At 41.8% G+C, this 15000-nt stretch overlaps 3 protein-coding genes across 6 annotated transcripts in view; 2 read left to right on the top strand and 1 right to left on the bottom strand.

Moving 5' to 3' along the window:
• Positions 1-1575: 1575 nt before the first annotated feature.
• On the bottom strand, positions 1576-6808 carry LOC134193760 (uncharacterized). Its single transcript, XM_062662594.1, has 3 exons — positions 6716-6808; positions 5547-5795; positions 1576-4969 (listed from the first exon to the last, which is right to left on the bottom strand). Exons 1-3 carry the CDS (start codon positions 6729-6731, stop codon positions 1773-1775), a joined length of 3462 nt encoding a protein of 1153 aa, XP_062518578.1. The 5' UTR covers positions 6732-6808; the 3' UTR covers positions 1576-1772.
• A 74-nt stretch (positions 6809-6882) lies between these two features.
• Positions 6883-8063, top strand: LOC134194011 (large ribosomal subunit protein uL10m-like). Its single transcript, XM_062662905.1, has 2 exons — positions 6883-7009; positions 7068-8063. Exons 1-2 carry the CDS (start codon positions 6893-6895, stop codon positions 7578-7580), a joined length of 630 nt encoding a protein of 209 aa, XP_062518889.1. The 5' UTR covers positions 6883-6892; the 3' UTR covers positions 7581-8063.
• A 136-nt stretch (positions 8064-8199) lies between these two features.
• LOC134193616 (collagen alpha-1(XXIII) chain-like) overlaps positions 8200-15000 on the top strand; it is a 20172-nt gene continuing 13371 nt past the window's right edge. For 2 of the 4 annotated variants that reach the window (XM_062662454.1, XM_062662452.1), the window contains exons 1-14: positions 8200-8435; positions 8519-9566; positions 9840-9911; positions 9979-10113; positions 11264-11318; positions 11392-11441; positions 11574-11609; positions 11668-11721; positions 12006-12023; positions 12086-12166; positions 12389-12424; positions 12484-12528; positions 12587-12631; positions 12689-12724. In XM_062662454.1, the coding sequence (XP_062518438.1) occupies positions 9054-9566; positions 9840-9911; positions 9979-10113; positions 11264-11318; positions 11392-11441; positions 11574-11609; positions 11668-11721; positions 12006-12023; positions 12086-12166; positions 12389-12424; positions 12484-12528; positions 12587-12631; positions 12689-12724 (1176 nt within the window). In that variant the 5' untranslated portion in view covers positions 8200-8435; positions 8519-9053. Of the gene's footprint in view, positions 8436-8518; positions 9567-9839; positions 9912-9978; positions 10114-10713; positions 10909-11263; positions 11319-11391; positions 11442-11573; positions 11610-11667; positions 11722-12005; positions 12024-12085; positions 12167-12388; positions 12425-12483; positions 12529-12586; positions 12632-12688; positions 12725-15000 lie in introns of those variants that run through there. The other 2 variants (XM_062662453.1, XM_062662455.1) reach the window with 2 other exon arrangements.

The following is a 15000-nucleotide window of genomic DNA, read 5'->3' as shown; positions in this document are numbered from 1 at the left end:
TATACTATGGCTCTGGTACTATATACTATGGCTCTGGTACCATATACTATGGCTCTGGTACTATATACTATGGCTCTGGTACCATATACTATGGCTTTGATACCATGTACATGGCTCTGGTACCATATACTATAGCTCTGGTACCTTAAATGGCTCTGGTACTATATACTATGGCTCTGGTACCATATACTATGGCTCTGGTACTATATACTATGGCTCTGGTACCATATACTATGGCTCTAATACCATGTACATGGCTCTGGTACCATATACTATAGCTCTGGTACCTTAAATGGCTCTGGTACTATATACTATGGCTCTGGTACCATATACTATGGCTCTGGTACTATATACTATGGCTCTGGTACCATATACTATGGCTCTGGTACTATATACTATGGCTCTGGTACCATATACTATGGCTCTGGTACTATATACTATGGCTCTGGTACCATATACTATGGCTCTGGTACTATATACTATGGCTCTGGTACCATATACTATGGCTCTGGTACTATATACTATGGCTCTGGTACCATATACTATGGCTCTGATACCATGTACATGGCTCTGGTACCATATACTATAGCTCTGGTACCATATATGGCTCTGGTACTATATACTATGGCTCTGGTACCATATATGGCTCTGGTACCATATATGGCTCTGGTGCCATATCTAGACTATGGCTCTGGAACCATATATGGCTCTGGTACCGTATTTTAGTATAGCTTTAGTACAGTACCGTACGAGTATTGGCTTTGGTACTATATACTAGTATGTCTCTGGTACAGTACTGTACTGTACCATATACTAGTATGGCTCTGGTACTTTACTATATACTAGTATGGCTTCGGTACCATATATGGCTCTGATACCAGATATGGCTCTGATACCATATACTAGAATGGCTGGCTCTGGTGCTCTTTATGGCTCTGGTACCATATATGGCTCCGGTACCATACATGGCTCTGGTACTATACTGGTATGGCTGGCTCTGGTGCTCTATATGGCTCTGGTACCATGTATACCTTTGGTATCATATATGGCTCTGGTACCAGGTTTTGATGCCACATATGACTCTAGTACCATATATGGCTCTGGTACTGTACAAAAGTACCGTATATGTTGCGAGTTATTGTTTGTAGTAACTTACAAAATTTACAGTTTTTTCACGGTCTATAGCCCTTGATAGGACGCTGTTCATCAATAAATATTACAAACGTTTTTTACGGTTAATCGCATCTCGGGCGCCGCACACCCGAAACGATAAAAATAACCCGAGGAAGTAGGTCACGCGAGAATTTTAGATCGCAAATATTAGCGACACGCGATCAGAATGCTTAAGTCTTAATTTAACTATATACTTGTACACACGAAACGTGTATAGTCCAGATGGGCAAGTCGTCCAAATCCGTATACTACTATACATGTGTGTTATGTTTGTGTGCACTTGAGTGCTTGTGTGTTCGCAATGGCGGCGGAGCTGGGGGGCTGGGCTGATGGTGTTCGCATGTATGCATGTGTGTGTCTGTTTACAGGTGCGAACCGCAACTAAACAACACCTTGCAGACATACACTCTTGAAGAGGAGAGTTTCATCAGGCATTACACAATTTTTAAGGAAACCACAACAAGCAAATTGCATAGACATGATAACAGTAAAAAAAAAGATCAGAAAATATCACGCGCATGTAACCTACACCTTTATAGCAAAAAAATAAATGCAACGCCGTAGTGTTTTTAAGTCCTGACGACATTTCTCTATTCCAATTATGAACATCTAGAGCCTTGATCGAAACGTGATAAATTTGGAGTTTTGGAAACCGTAGCATTTAGATTCGGTAGCAGTGAACAAAGCAGGTCGTTGCTATAGATACGAACAAATGATCCAATCGTTGTTACATTACTCAAACCATTGATGTCATCCAGCATTTCGTTCTTGTAAATATCCACGTAGCTACCGATGTTACGAAGAGCTCGAAATCCGTTCAGATTTTTGAGAACAGGATTCTCGTAGATGCGCAATCCGTCGCTGATGTTCACTAGACTGTTGAAACCGTGCAAGTTTGCTAACCGTGCGTTGCCGAAGATTTCCAGTTCGTAGCCGACAGATAGAAGAGACGCAAACCCAGTAATGTCAGATAGCTGGTCATTGTTATAGATCCATAGGTAATCACCAATGAACGTTAAGTTGGAAAAGCCATCGACGTGCTTCAGTTGATAGTTGTCACGTAGTTCAACATAATGCTCTACTCGGCTAACGGCACTAAATCCGTCTACTGTCTCGAGTATATCATTATGATAGATTTTCAGGCAATCTCCAATCTCGACTAGACGAGGGAAAGACATGGATGTTAGCAAGTTGTTGTCATCTATTTGTACGCAACCAGATACAGACGTCAGTGAAGGAAGAGTGAGAGCAGGCAGTCTAGAGTTGCGATTAATTATGAAGTTTCCGTTGACCGATCGAAGATCCGATATATCTACAGTGAATACACGATCCAGATGATTGATGTAAAAATAAGAACCGACCGTTTGAAGATTAGATAGATCGAGCGTCTTTATTCTATCACTGTTATAAACGTAGAAGAATCCAGTAACGGCCGTTAGTCGAGGAATATCAAGAGCCTCGAGTCTCTGATTGTTATTCAAATTAAAGTCTTTAGCTACATGTGCTAGAGAAGAAAGATCAAGCGCCGCAAGACGGTCGTTATTATTGATCTGGAAGAAACCATTAACAGACATCAACTGATGTAAGTTCAGAATGGTTAGAAAGTCACAGTTGTAAACCATAAAATTTCCATTTACAGCACGTAGATTGGGAACTTCTAGAGTTTCCAACAACGGCGAGTTATAGACTTGAAAATAGTCGGTGACGTTGCTCAAACTTGTTAGATTTATGTGCACAAGTCGATCGTTGTTGTTCAAATTGAAGAATCCCTCGACCAGACGTAGAAGACCAACATCGAGTTCTCGCAATTTGCTATTGTAGAGGTAAAAGTGATCTCCCACTGTAGCAAGATTGGGCGCTACTAGTGTTGCAAGTTGTTTACTGTTGCTTATTTGTACGAAGTCCGACACTGCCGTGAGGCTAGTCAAATTCAAATATCGCAATCGGTCGTTGTCATTGAGTCTTAGGTACCCATTGACACTTTGCAGACGGTGTAGGTCGAGATGTTGCAATTCATCACAGTTGTAAAGATAATAGTAGCCATTTACGGTTGAAAGATAAGGAGCGTCCAGTGTCGCTAGTTGTCGACTGTTAGAAACCAAAAAATATCCGCCCACAGATGTCAAGCTGCTTAAGGTTAAGTGCGTCAGTTGGTCGTTGTCGTTCAAGTTAAAGAATTGTGTGACCATCGTCAGAGAAGACAGATCGAGATCGACAAGACCGTCACTGTTGTAAATCTGAAAGTAACCGTCGACTGATCGAAGAGAATGAAAAGAAACTTTTGAGAGCATGCGGTTCTCGTAGATCCGAACATAGTCCAACACGTACACAACGGAAGAAAGGTCCAAAACCTCAAGCCGATCATTGTGGTACACGTGGAGATAACCGTTAACGCTCGCGAGTGAAGACAGATCCAAATGTCGGAGATTGTCACTATTGTACATGTAAAAGTACATGCCGATGTTGACCAGATTTGGCATGCTGAAGTAGGCAAGCTTTCTGTTCTCGTAAACAAGCACGTAATCGGTAACATTCCACACGGATGTTAAGTTGAGTGATGTCAGCTCATTATTATTATTGATATTCAGATATCCACCGACCGTCAGCAACGAGCTGAGGTCTAGATCGTCGAGAAGATCATTGTTATAGACATACAAAGAGCCTCCGATGTGTTGCACACTGTGCATGCGAAGTCGAGAGAGTTTTCTGTTGTTGTAAAACGTAACTGCTTGTTTCACAGTTTCCAGAGAATCCAAACGAACGACCTCCAATAGCAGATTGTTGGTCACGCTGATATAATCTCCAACTCTCGTTAATGTAGGCAGTCTGGCTTCACGAAGGCGCGTGTTAGCAACAAGATATAAGAACCCTCCGATCGTCTCCAGAGATCTCAGTCCACTGATGTTTTCTAGCCTTTCGTTGCGATAAAAATAAACATTAGATCCAACAGAGCGGCAGTTAGATAAAGCGTCAACGCTACGAATGTTATTATTGTCGTGAATGTTAACGTTGTCCCTAACATACGTAACAGCTTGCAGACCGTCCAGATCTTGGAGCATATCGTTCTTTCTAACATGAAGCGTACCACCCACACTGGTGAGTTGGCGAAGGCCACGGAGTGACGCGAGTTGCGGATTTGAGTAAACGTACACATTTCCACGAACATTTCTAAGCGAAGAAAGTGCGTCTATGTTTGTCAGGTTGTCATTAAGCCAGATATTCAAATTTCCACCGACAAACCGTAGAGACTGTAAGCCAGACAGCGATGAAAGGTTAACATTGTTTTGAATGTTGAGATCGCCGTTCACGGACAGTAGGTTGCCCAAATGAACTAAGTCTGATAGATAAGTGTTAGCTACCGTAACGCTTCCCAACACTGTTTCGACTCCTTCTACTTGTGCTTCATCTCTCAGAACATTGATGGTGAGGTCGCCAGATATGGTTCTAGAGGAACACGGCTGACCGAGAAGACTTTCGAATAATACTTGGCATGAAAGTTTCTCGACAGCGTCGGTTAGCTGTTGTTGACTGAGTAGACCTTGTGGTGGTTGGGTTTCTACGCAAACTGGAGTGCAGCCTGATGGAAGACTTCTCAAGCGTTCGACTGTCGTATCTAGGCGAGTGAAATTGCTTTGAATACTTTCGTTTGCATACAATTCGTCAATCAGGCACTGCAGTTCGCAAATGATCTTCTCCAACCCTGAAATGTTTACTTGACAACTCGAACACACATTGCCAGGTACACGATCACCATTTTGAGTCAGCTCACCTGTCGTAGCTGTCGTAGTAGAATCCGCTGAGCAACAAATAACAATTTTAGCAAACGAAACTCGTACATTAGCCATCATTAGTTATAGTGTGCGTGTGCGTGTTGCCTTGAGATCTGCACTTGCCTTGGAATACAATCTAAATCAACCAACTATAGTCGTTGACTGCACGTAAATCAATGCAGCTTATCATTTAATTAATTAAATAACACACGTTATTCGAGAATTATATACGTACAAATACAGCTGACACCGCGAGCCTTGGAGCGATCCCATCTCTGGATTGTACCGGCAAAATGCGTAGGAGAGGCTGGTAAAATGCATGCGTTTGATCGGACTACAAACATGGGTGATCTACAACCAACATTCTAAACAGTAATCATTTAATCGCCATACTATATTGCCAAACATCTCTCGACTGCTTCTGCTTTAGTATATACGTAAACAACATACATGTATTGAGATCTAGAGATGACTTCCGTACTCTTTAAGACTTAGCTGTCACAGTGTGCAGAGCCTTCTTTAAACATGCAGCAATAGATATACACACTCGCACACACGGTTATGTAATACAGACTGCACCCATTAATTAAGTATAGATCTCACCTTTCTTTCCAAGCAGATCAGCAGCAGTCAGTCCAGCAATAACACAAGCAACGATGGCGACGCAAAGAGCCACAAGAGCTAGGTATGGCGCGCACGTTTCCATGGCCGTTCGCTTCACAGGATTGACAACATACTTTCCTCGATAACAACTATCGTCGTCATTGCCGAACGATCTAACTGTAGCATATTTGCTTTCGTCGGGCTCTTCATCTGTCCTATCATAGATGGGATTCTTAAAAGAAGCTAAAACTGCAAGAAAAGAAACAACCTTAGTATAGTGTCCATAGTGTTAGAAAGCGTTTTGGACCTAACGTTGCATGAAAACTCTGTTTGGAAGCATGCACACACTCACTAGTATAAACGGAGCGTATAGAGATGATATATGTATGACTTGACATTTAATTAATTAAACCGGATTCCTCATGATATCTTTAATTAATTAATTAAGTTAGTGTACGGATTTGTAATTGTAGAGTTTAGAACGTACGCAAAGCGAGAAACACATGCATGTATTTGCTACAAATTTGTCGTTGCAGTCTTCATCCTTAATTAAATCATTCAAAGCTTGGCTATAGTGTCGTTTATACAGGCGGTATGCATGCCTACATACTGACCAACATGCATGCACTAGAATTAGACTATAGCTTCTCGCGGTGTCGCTGCATGCTTGCTATTTAGATGTAGGAGACCGCGTTCCTAGACTCGTGCAGCCAGCCTCTCCACCCTAACGAAAGTCAAAAAAGGAGAGCAACCGGCTGCGCAAGATTAGAGTAGTGCGTTCCAATGTCCGTTCGGTCTTGTGCATCCCAGACTACTGCTGTCGTGCATATACGTAGAACTCGTGAAAGTATTTTTTGTTACTACGGGCCACTACACTAAATTTTAGTTTACATTGCTCACAGAAAGCATACTTAACTCTCGCTGTTCTTGACTTCCTTGCAGATTAATAAAGATTAATTAATTAATTAATTAATTGCAACTAGAGATTACAACCTGTCTAGACATCTAGCTAGAGCGTTTGTAAACTGCTAACAGTGGAATTCACCGGGCCTCCAAATTTGGAGGAGCCAACCGCTGTAAATATGATTACAAGACATAGGAAAGTCATCCGTGCATGCACGTGCACCTCTAGCTAACAAAATCTAGTGTACGGCCCCGTCACTGCTAACCTTTTTGCGAAGACATTGCTGTTGCGTCGTTAGATACGTATACGACTCTTGATGTGCAGCAGTTCTCTAAACTACTCAATTACTCAACATGCACGTGAGGTTTTTAGCTGCGCATGAGGGCTTGGGTACGAGGCTATATACGGGACTAAAAACTTAATTAATTTGTAGCTAATAATTATGCTGCGCTGCTCGTTTGTTCGTCTCAGAAACGTTATCAGCACTATCGTTTCTGTTCGATTCTCTAGGAAATGTCCTGGATTAACAGGAAAACCAACTCGGCGCGGAGCCGCCCAGGTTTGCCGTTTTCTCTCTTGATCTTACGTTTCGTGCGTTTATTTCGTCTTTCTTGAAGCCGAGTCTTAGAAAAATAGTTATAGCAGACGAAGTAAAGCGTGTATTCTCCGAAAACGACATGGTAGTCGTTCTACAGCATCACGGTCTAACAGTCGCTCAATGGGATAGCGTGCGTTACGACCTCGCGGACGCCGACATTACTGTAAAAGATTACCCAAATCGTGTGGCATGCAAAGCTCTAGAAGACACCAAATACAAACACATGCTACCACTATTTCGTAGCACGACTGCAGTTGCGTTTTGCAAGAAACCGTCAGTGAAGCATCTCCTCACAGCACTGAACTCACATCCAAAGCTGCTGCTGATCGGAGGGAAGGTGGATGACACACTGATGTCACAAGACGGCCTCAAGCAGTACGCTAAACTTCCATCATCTCATCACTTACAATCAGAATTGAGTGGCATTATGCAGTCGCCCATGTGGACACTAACACATTTGATGCAGTCGAATCAGTTAAGACTGACCAGCTTGCTTGCGCAGTTGTGCACTGAAGGAACGTCTCGTCATTGAGTAATTAATAAATGCGTCTAATTCTCATACTGCCCACTGGGTAACTAATCAATATATTTCACTCTAGATCCGTCCTTCTGGCCTTTGTCTTGTCCTAATTGGCTGGAGGTTCTTATCTCCTACTTAGCTACTTAGACCTTCTTGCTGCTATGGCGCATAACATGCATTTAACGGCTAGTGTGATTAATATGGCACGCAGAACAGTACAAAACGGGGTAACTGAATTGTACACACAAGATATAAATACACACAAATATGTTCTGGAATCTTGCAGCACACAAAATATATTGTGTACAGGATTTCAGTATATTTGTGTGCACAATTCAAGTATGTTGTTTGTGTGGCACGATCACCATTTCAGTATTTTTTATTAGGATTCCCTTACATTTTGCGTGCACAATTCTCAATGTATTTTTGTACAATTCAGTAAAGAGTAATGCAGTTTTGCTATGTTCTTGCCTGGCATTTCTAGTGGTGTGTGTGTGTGTGTGTGTGTGTGTGTGTGTGCGTGTGTGTGTGTGTGTGTGTGTGTGTGTGTGTGTGTGTGTGTGTGTGTGTGCGTGTGCGTGTGTGTGTGTGTGTGTGTGTGTGTGTGTGTGTGTGTGTGTGTGTGTGTGTGTGTGTGGCGTGCGTGTGTGTGTTGGTGGTCGCGTGTTTTCTAATGGAGGAAGCTGGTGGTGAGATTCTGAGCAACTTGTTGATTAAATTATCGACAACCCGCGGCTTGTTGCACACCCACCAGCTCATTTGTTGGCGTGATTGACCACTTTGCTCATTTCTCTCCGCGCAGTCAGGAAATCTAGCTATGCGCCGCGACACTGTGTTCGCTCAGATTGCGTCTCTCTTCACTGCCTGGTCAGTTGATGTTCTTGTCACTTTTCTGTGCCTCCGTTGTTGCCTGTTTCACTGGTTTTTTAACGCGCATTGTTTGCGTACAGGTCTCTTGTGCAGACAATAGAAACAGGCGCTGGTAATGTGTTCTGGATTGAGGAACCAGGCTAACAGTGTTGCATGGTTGAATGCATGTTGCATCTACTGTTCTAGAGCACTTGGGTGGCCTGAAGCGTGCCAGACAGTGTAGCCAGTCTGACCAGTGAATTCCAATCTTGATGTTTAGTGTTGGTATTTCTCAAGGGTTGATCAACCAGTTACTATTCTTGCATCCACAGCTCAAATGTCTGTTATTATATCATAATCTAATAAAAGTATTTGTTTTATTAACTTTCTGCCAATGAGAAAATTTTGCATTCTAATATTGTTATCTTTTTGCTGCATGTGAGTGTTGCTTGTGGGACTGCTCATAGGTCAGTAGACAAGTCGTGATCGAGGATCATGGGCAAATGTGATAGGCAGTGCAAGCATATTGTGAAGTCAAGCATTATGATTACATTGTCTGTTATGTTGGTCGTTTGTTGTTTTGTGATGTAAACTTGAGATTTTAACTTGTTAGTGGATATTCTGGCTGCCTTTGGAATGCATAAGGACATTCAAACTAAACATCTTCTTGATGATATAACATTGGATGTTGTTGATCAGCAAGAGTATGCGTACACAGTGGGTGAGAAGGCAACAGCCAATAAGTCATTGTCTACATTATTCCCATCTGGATTTCCCTATAATTTCTCCTTGCTGATGAAAATGAAAGTTGCAAGTGAGGGGAAAGGCTACATAGTAGCTATTCAAGATCAACAATATGCTTTTCCTTGGTTTGCAATCAGAGTAGATGGTGATGAGGAAAATATTCAGAAGATATTAATGCAATTTCAAAGGAAGAAGCAAGTCATCATTGCATCAGTGAAAGTGCCTGTTTTCCAAGAAAACCAGTGGAACAGTTTGGGATTATCTGTGACTGGAAATTTATTGAGTTTCTATTGGAATTGTGTGCTGAAGAGCACTCAGTCTGTTGCTAGGGATGAAAGTGTGCCAACCAGGAACTCGAAGTTGTTTTTGGCATCATCCGGAACCAAGAGAAGAAAGTCTGTGAAGGTGACTATTGTTGTACTTCTGTTTGAAAGTATGTTTTAGTATTCATTTAAATTTGAAAGACAGACGGACGGACGGACGGACGGACAGACAGACAGACAGACAGACATGGAACATGCACACACACAGCAGTCAGATTTAATGATTGAACAGCCATACCTAACATGTGATTGCGTAACTAGCAACGTAGTCGGCACAATTGATGACTGGGAGGCAGATACTTACTCTATTTCAAATAGCCTTTCTTTGAGACACCATTGTCATTGTTGTGTGCAGGTAACTTTCTTTGAGTTGATCATCACTGAAAGAGCAGTTGATGCAGCTGCAATGTGTACCCACAATAACACGGTTTGTCAGCAACATCATCAATGGTTTTGCTTTTGATAAATCAAGATCACAGTTTATTGGCATTTAGCAAACTCATGACAGTAGTAGAGCTATGGCTTCTACTGTTCATGCTATAGGCAGTCACCATGGTAAGCCTCCTGCTCCTACTGAAAAGATGTCAGCGTCGGCGTCGTGGGAGTGTCCTAAAGGAGATAAGTGTTATGTATGTGACTGCTTTGTTGATGCATGTCATACACATGTTGCGACTAAAAAAAGAAAACTTGAACAAAGTACATGCTAACAACTACAAACTAAAAAATAAATAATTAATTAATTAACCTTTATTATTTGTAATTTGTTGGCATGAAATTGTCATACATTTAAAATTGTCGGTTGTATTTAATTAATTTTTAATTATGCAGTTTAATTGACATCTAATTAATTAATTAATGATTTGAACATAATCTCAATAATAAATTCAAAAATAGCATATAATTAAATTAACATATTAATTGCTAATACATTATTAATAATATTATAATTAATTAGCAGCTTATTGTAAAAATTAAGTTTAGTAATATTTATAATATATTTTAATACATTAATTAAATATTAATTAAAATTTAAGTAAATTTATTTTTGTTAGCAAATTAATTAATATATTAATTACTGTACTACATGCATGTCAATCATGTTTCAAATATTATTTTTGCATTCTTATTAATTGTACCATTTAATATGGCATTCACACATGTTTGTAGATTTATTTTGTACTAGTATACCTGGCCCGTCCGTCGTACGGGCAAGATACTGTAGTGTAAAGATAGGTGTGTGGACACGTCACGTGCATCTTTGTTGCGAGGTCCCGGATATTCTGAATGAATTCGAATCTTGTTCTTCGCGCTTGTTTCGATAGAAATCGACACACTCCCCGTGTAGCGCTTGCTGCAGAAAACGTGTAGGTTGGATTCAGTGCAAATGCGATCAGAATTTGGAGAGAAACGCAAGCGATAGAAGAGTAAGTTTCGTCGGCAAGAGATATTCGATCGCTCGAAGCTTTGCGAAGGACGGCGATGCATAGGGTCTACACGGGACCGGTGCGGGCGTGTGTTCGAATGAACCGGAATGTGTAGCGTTTGCGTCGTCGAGAAATTTTAGGCGGGGGTCGACCCCTCGAGAGGGGCCCCGGTGCATAATTTTTTTAATTCTTTTACGCAAACCTTCCCCTGTGCGTGCCGAGTGTGCGTGCCGATTTCGGTTGCGAACGGACAAAAGACGTGACCGCCAAACGCGAACATGCACACACACACACACACAGACAGACAATTTGAGCTTTATATATTAGATTTGATTGTTTGTGCTGTTTGTGGTAGAGTTTGAAGGATCCTTTGTCAGAGCCATTGATTGTAAATGGGAAGAAGCAGAAGGGTGAATGAGTTGGTTCTAATGTTGTGGTGGTTGATGTAATGTTGATTGGTTTTGATTGTGTTGTTGGTATTAGGTAAAAGTTCCTCAGCTCAGAGAGGTCAACCTGGATTGCCTGGTAGTAAGGTTGGTTTGAATATGTGAACACACACACACACACACACACACACACACACACACACACACACACACACACACACACACACGTGCACACACACAAACACCACACACACACGCTGGTTTATTGCTTGTTGTTAGGGAGTTCGTGGGCCACGTGGAATTTCTGGAATGAAGGTTTATCACCTGGGGTTTTACAGAATTTAATTTATAAGCTATTTCTGAGGTTTTGTAGGGCGACAAAGGTGAAATAGGTGACACAGGAGCTGATGGACCAATTGGAGGAAAGGTTGTCAATCTATATGTCTTTTGATCAGTTTGTCTGGTGTCTGTGTATATTTCCTTGTTTGTTGATTGCTTGGTTGTCTGTGTGTCCATCTGTTTATGTATATCTGTTAGTCTGTTGTCCATTTGTGAATCTGTGTGTGTGTGTGTGTGTGTGTGTGTGTGTGTGTGTGTGTGTGTGTGTGTGTGTGTGTGCTTATTTATCTGTGTTTGTGTACATATTGGTTTGTGCTTATATTTTTGTCCCAATCTTTTCTTTTTATCAATTTTTTATTTTTTGTATTATAGGGTATGAAAGGAGACAAGGTCACTTGGGTGTTTGCTTTGTTACTTACTTAGTGCATTCAGTTTGCTTACTGCATTCACAGGGTGAACATGGTTTACCAGGCGTTCAAGGACTCTTAGGTGACAAGGGAGAGAGAGGTCCAATGGGTCCACCGGGAAAGAAGGTTTGTGAGCTCACACACACACACACACACACACACACACACACACACACACACACACACGCGCACGCGCGCGCGTGCACACACACACACACGTGCACACACATGTGCACACACACACATGCACACACACACACACACACACACACACACACACACACACACACACACACATTCACACACACCACACATTTCTATCTGGCATTCTGTCTGTGTTACATCTAGGGCGAGCAAGGAAAGAATGGTGCAATGGGATTACAGGTTAGACATGCTAAATTCTCACTGTAATAGTGTGTCAATCCATGTACATTGATGTATAGGGCAGCCGAGGACATCCAGGTGTTAATGGAGTGCCAGGCACACATGTATGTTACGTAATGTCAAGGGCCACAATTTTGTATTTAAATTTTGTGTACGTGGCAGGGGCAAAAGGGTGAAGATGGTAAGCCTGGCCTCCAAGGAGTAAAGGTGCAGACATCCTTGTATCTTGTATACATTACCTTTGAGTTGGTGATTTGTTTAAAGGGAACTAAGGGTGATAAAGGCATTGGAGGGCCAATGGTAAGATATGCTGATAAACAGCGTGATGTTAGGGGACGAGTTGCTGAGACTGATTGATCCATATGTGATGAGATCAGGTGGATTAGTGCAGAAGGGACGATGGAGTCCAAGTGCATTACTCACTTGTGTACACACTGTACACATTGTATGTACTTGAGCAAGATGCTTGTATTGAGTTTGAGTGGCAGTGTGATATAATGGGTGTACTGTACTGAAGGCAAAGACGATGCATGTATACGGCATAAACATAAGACAATAGAAGTAGTCGTTATGGCAGTAAGACATTTAATGGCGTGCATAATTTTACTTGTACTTATGAGGTGGTCGGCCTGACAAAGAGAGAGACAGAGAGACAGACAGACAAAGAGACAGACAGAGAGACAGACAGACAGAGAGGCAGACACACAGAGAGACAGACAGACAGATGTGGCTTGAACATGCCAGGTTTTTGAACGTGGTCTTCGGTTTCATCTGTATTTCTTTTGAACAATGTTTGGTTATGCCTGATCATAAGTCTGACTTTGAAAGTTGTCCGGTTGTTTCCTGTGCCTTCAAAGGCCAGATTCAGCGAGTTCTTTGTCATATCAGACAATCTCACGATGCTAACGACATCCCGGATTTGTTTGTCTCTCGTTTGAACCTTTCGAAATGTCACCATTGCTCAAAGTTGTTTGCGAAACTTGGGCAACATCTGTCACAATGCAAGAAGAAACTTTCCTGCTCGACCGTTGGTTTTGAATTTGAATCTGTTTCCAGCCAATGTCCTTCAAATCCGTCACCATCTTCAAAGAATGCTCACACCTTACCTACTTTTGAGGCGCCTCTAACCCGTGGTGTGCTACCAGAAACTTATACGTCTTCTGCTTCTCCTTCACGGGAAACTGAAGCGTGGGAGTACATCCGGTCTTTATCATCAGAGGAGATCCTCAAAATGATTCCAGCGAGAACGGTGCAGAAGATCAAACCTGCTATGAAAGCTAACTTCCTGGATTGCTGTTCAGTAGCCTTCAGAAAGATCAGAAATGACCCAACAAATGAAACAGGCTGGAAATTGCTGCTGCTGATACCGCGTATGGTATTACAACCGCTTACAAGGGGCGGAAAGCAAAACTATCTGTCATGCAATCCATGTATAAGCAATTCCGTAACTTCCAATGGGAGGACTTACTGTCTAGCGGTAGAGAAGACACAAAGAAAGGGAATGCTAAAGCTAACTCCAGAGATCACGTCAAGAGAGCTGCCCTAAGTCTGGTCCGATGTGGTGAACTTTCAAGAGCTGCTCGTGTTCTTACAAGCTCAGGATTAGCTCCAGCTACTCCAGATACAGCTCACAAGCTTGCTGAGAAGCATCCTATCCGGGTGTTTGACATTCCGGACATGCTATCTCCGGACATGCAATCGCCTGCTATGCATTTCAGTTTGTCAAAACAACATATGTTTAATTCCATCAAGAAATCACCAAGAGGCTCAGGGTGTGGCCCATCAGGATGGCGATATGAACACCTAAAAGTTATTGCTTCCGACACAGTTTCTGCTGAACAGTTGCATTTTGCTTTTTCTTGTATTGCCAATGGATCAGTCCCTGTTTCAATTGCCAGGTTGTTGTCCTCAGCACGGCTGATTGCTTTGCCCAAAGCCTCAGGAGACGTTCGACCAATAGCTATTGGAGAAGTGTTCAGAAGAATTACTGCAAAATGTATTTGCGCACAGATGAAAAGTGAATTTTCGAATTTCTTTTCTCCTCTGCAGCATGGAGTGTCAACAGAGGGAGGAACAGATCTTCTTTTACACCATATCCAGCTTCTACTAGAAGCCAACAATGACTGGATTGTTCTGAAGACTGATGCTAAAAATGCCTTTAATTCAATCCACCGCTCCCATTTGCTGCAACAAGTGATGAAATCTTTTCCTATCTTGACAAATCATGTCATGCAAATGTATTCTGGGTTTGGTCCTCTGGTCTTCCTACAGAACAACGTCCCTGTTATTTTGTCATCTCAAGAAGGCATCCATCAGGGAGATCCTCTAGGACCAGTTCTGTTTTCTTTAGGCATACAACAAACCCTGGTTGATTTGCAAAGCAATTTCCAAGCAATAAGAGTGCTAGCTTATCTTGATGATGTTTTCTTAGTTGGACCAGCAAAACATGTCCTTGATGCTTTTTCCACTCTTCAACCTGAATTTTTCAAAATAGGATTGGAAATACAGGAAACAAAATGTGAAATATACTGTTCATACGACAAAGAAGACACCTTCTCTTCTGAATATACCATACC

Source organism: Corticium candelabrum, chromosome 18 (assembly GCF_963422355.1).
Source record: "Corticium candelabrum chromosome 18, ooCorCand1.1, whole genome shotgun sequence".
Classification (NCBI taxonomy): Eukaryota; Metazoa; Porifera; class Homoscleromorpha; order Homosclerophorida; family Plakinidae; genus Corticium; species Corticium candelabrum.
The sequence above is the reverse complement of the archived record's forward strand: the minus strand, read 5'-3'. Positions and strand labels throughout refer to the sequence as shown.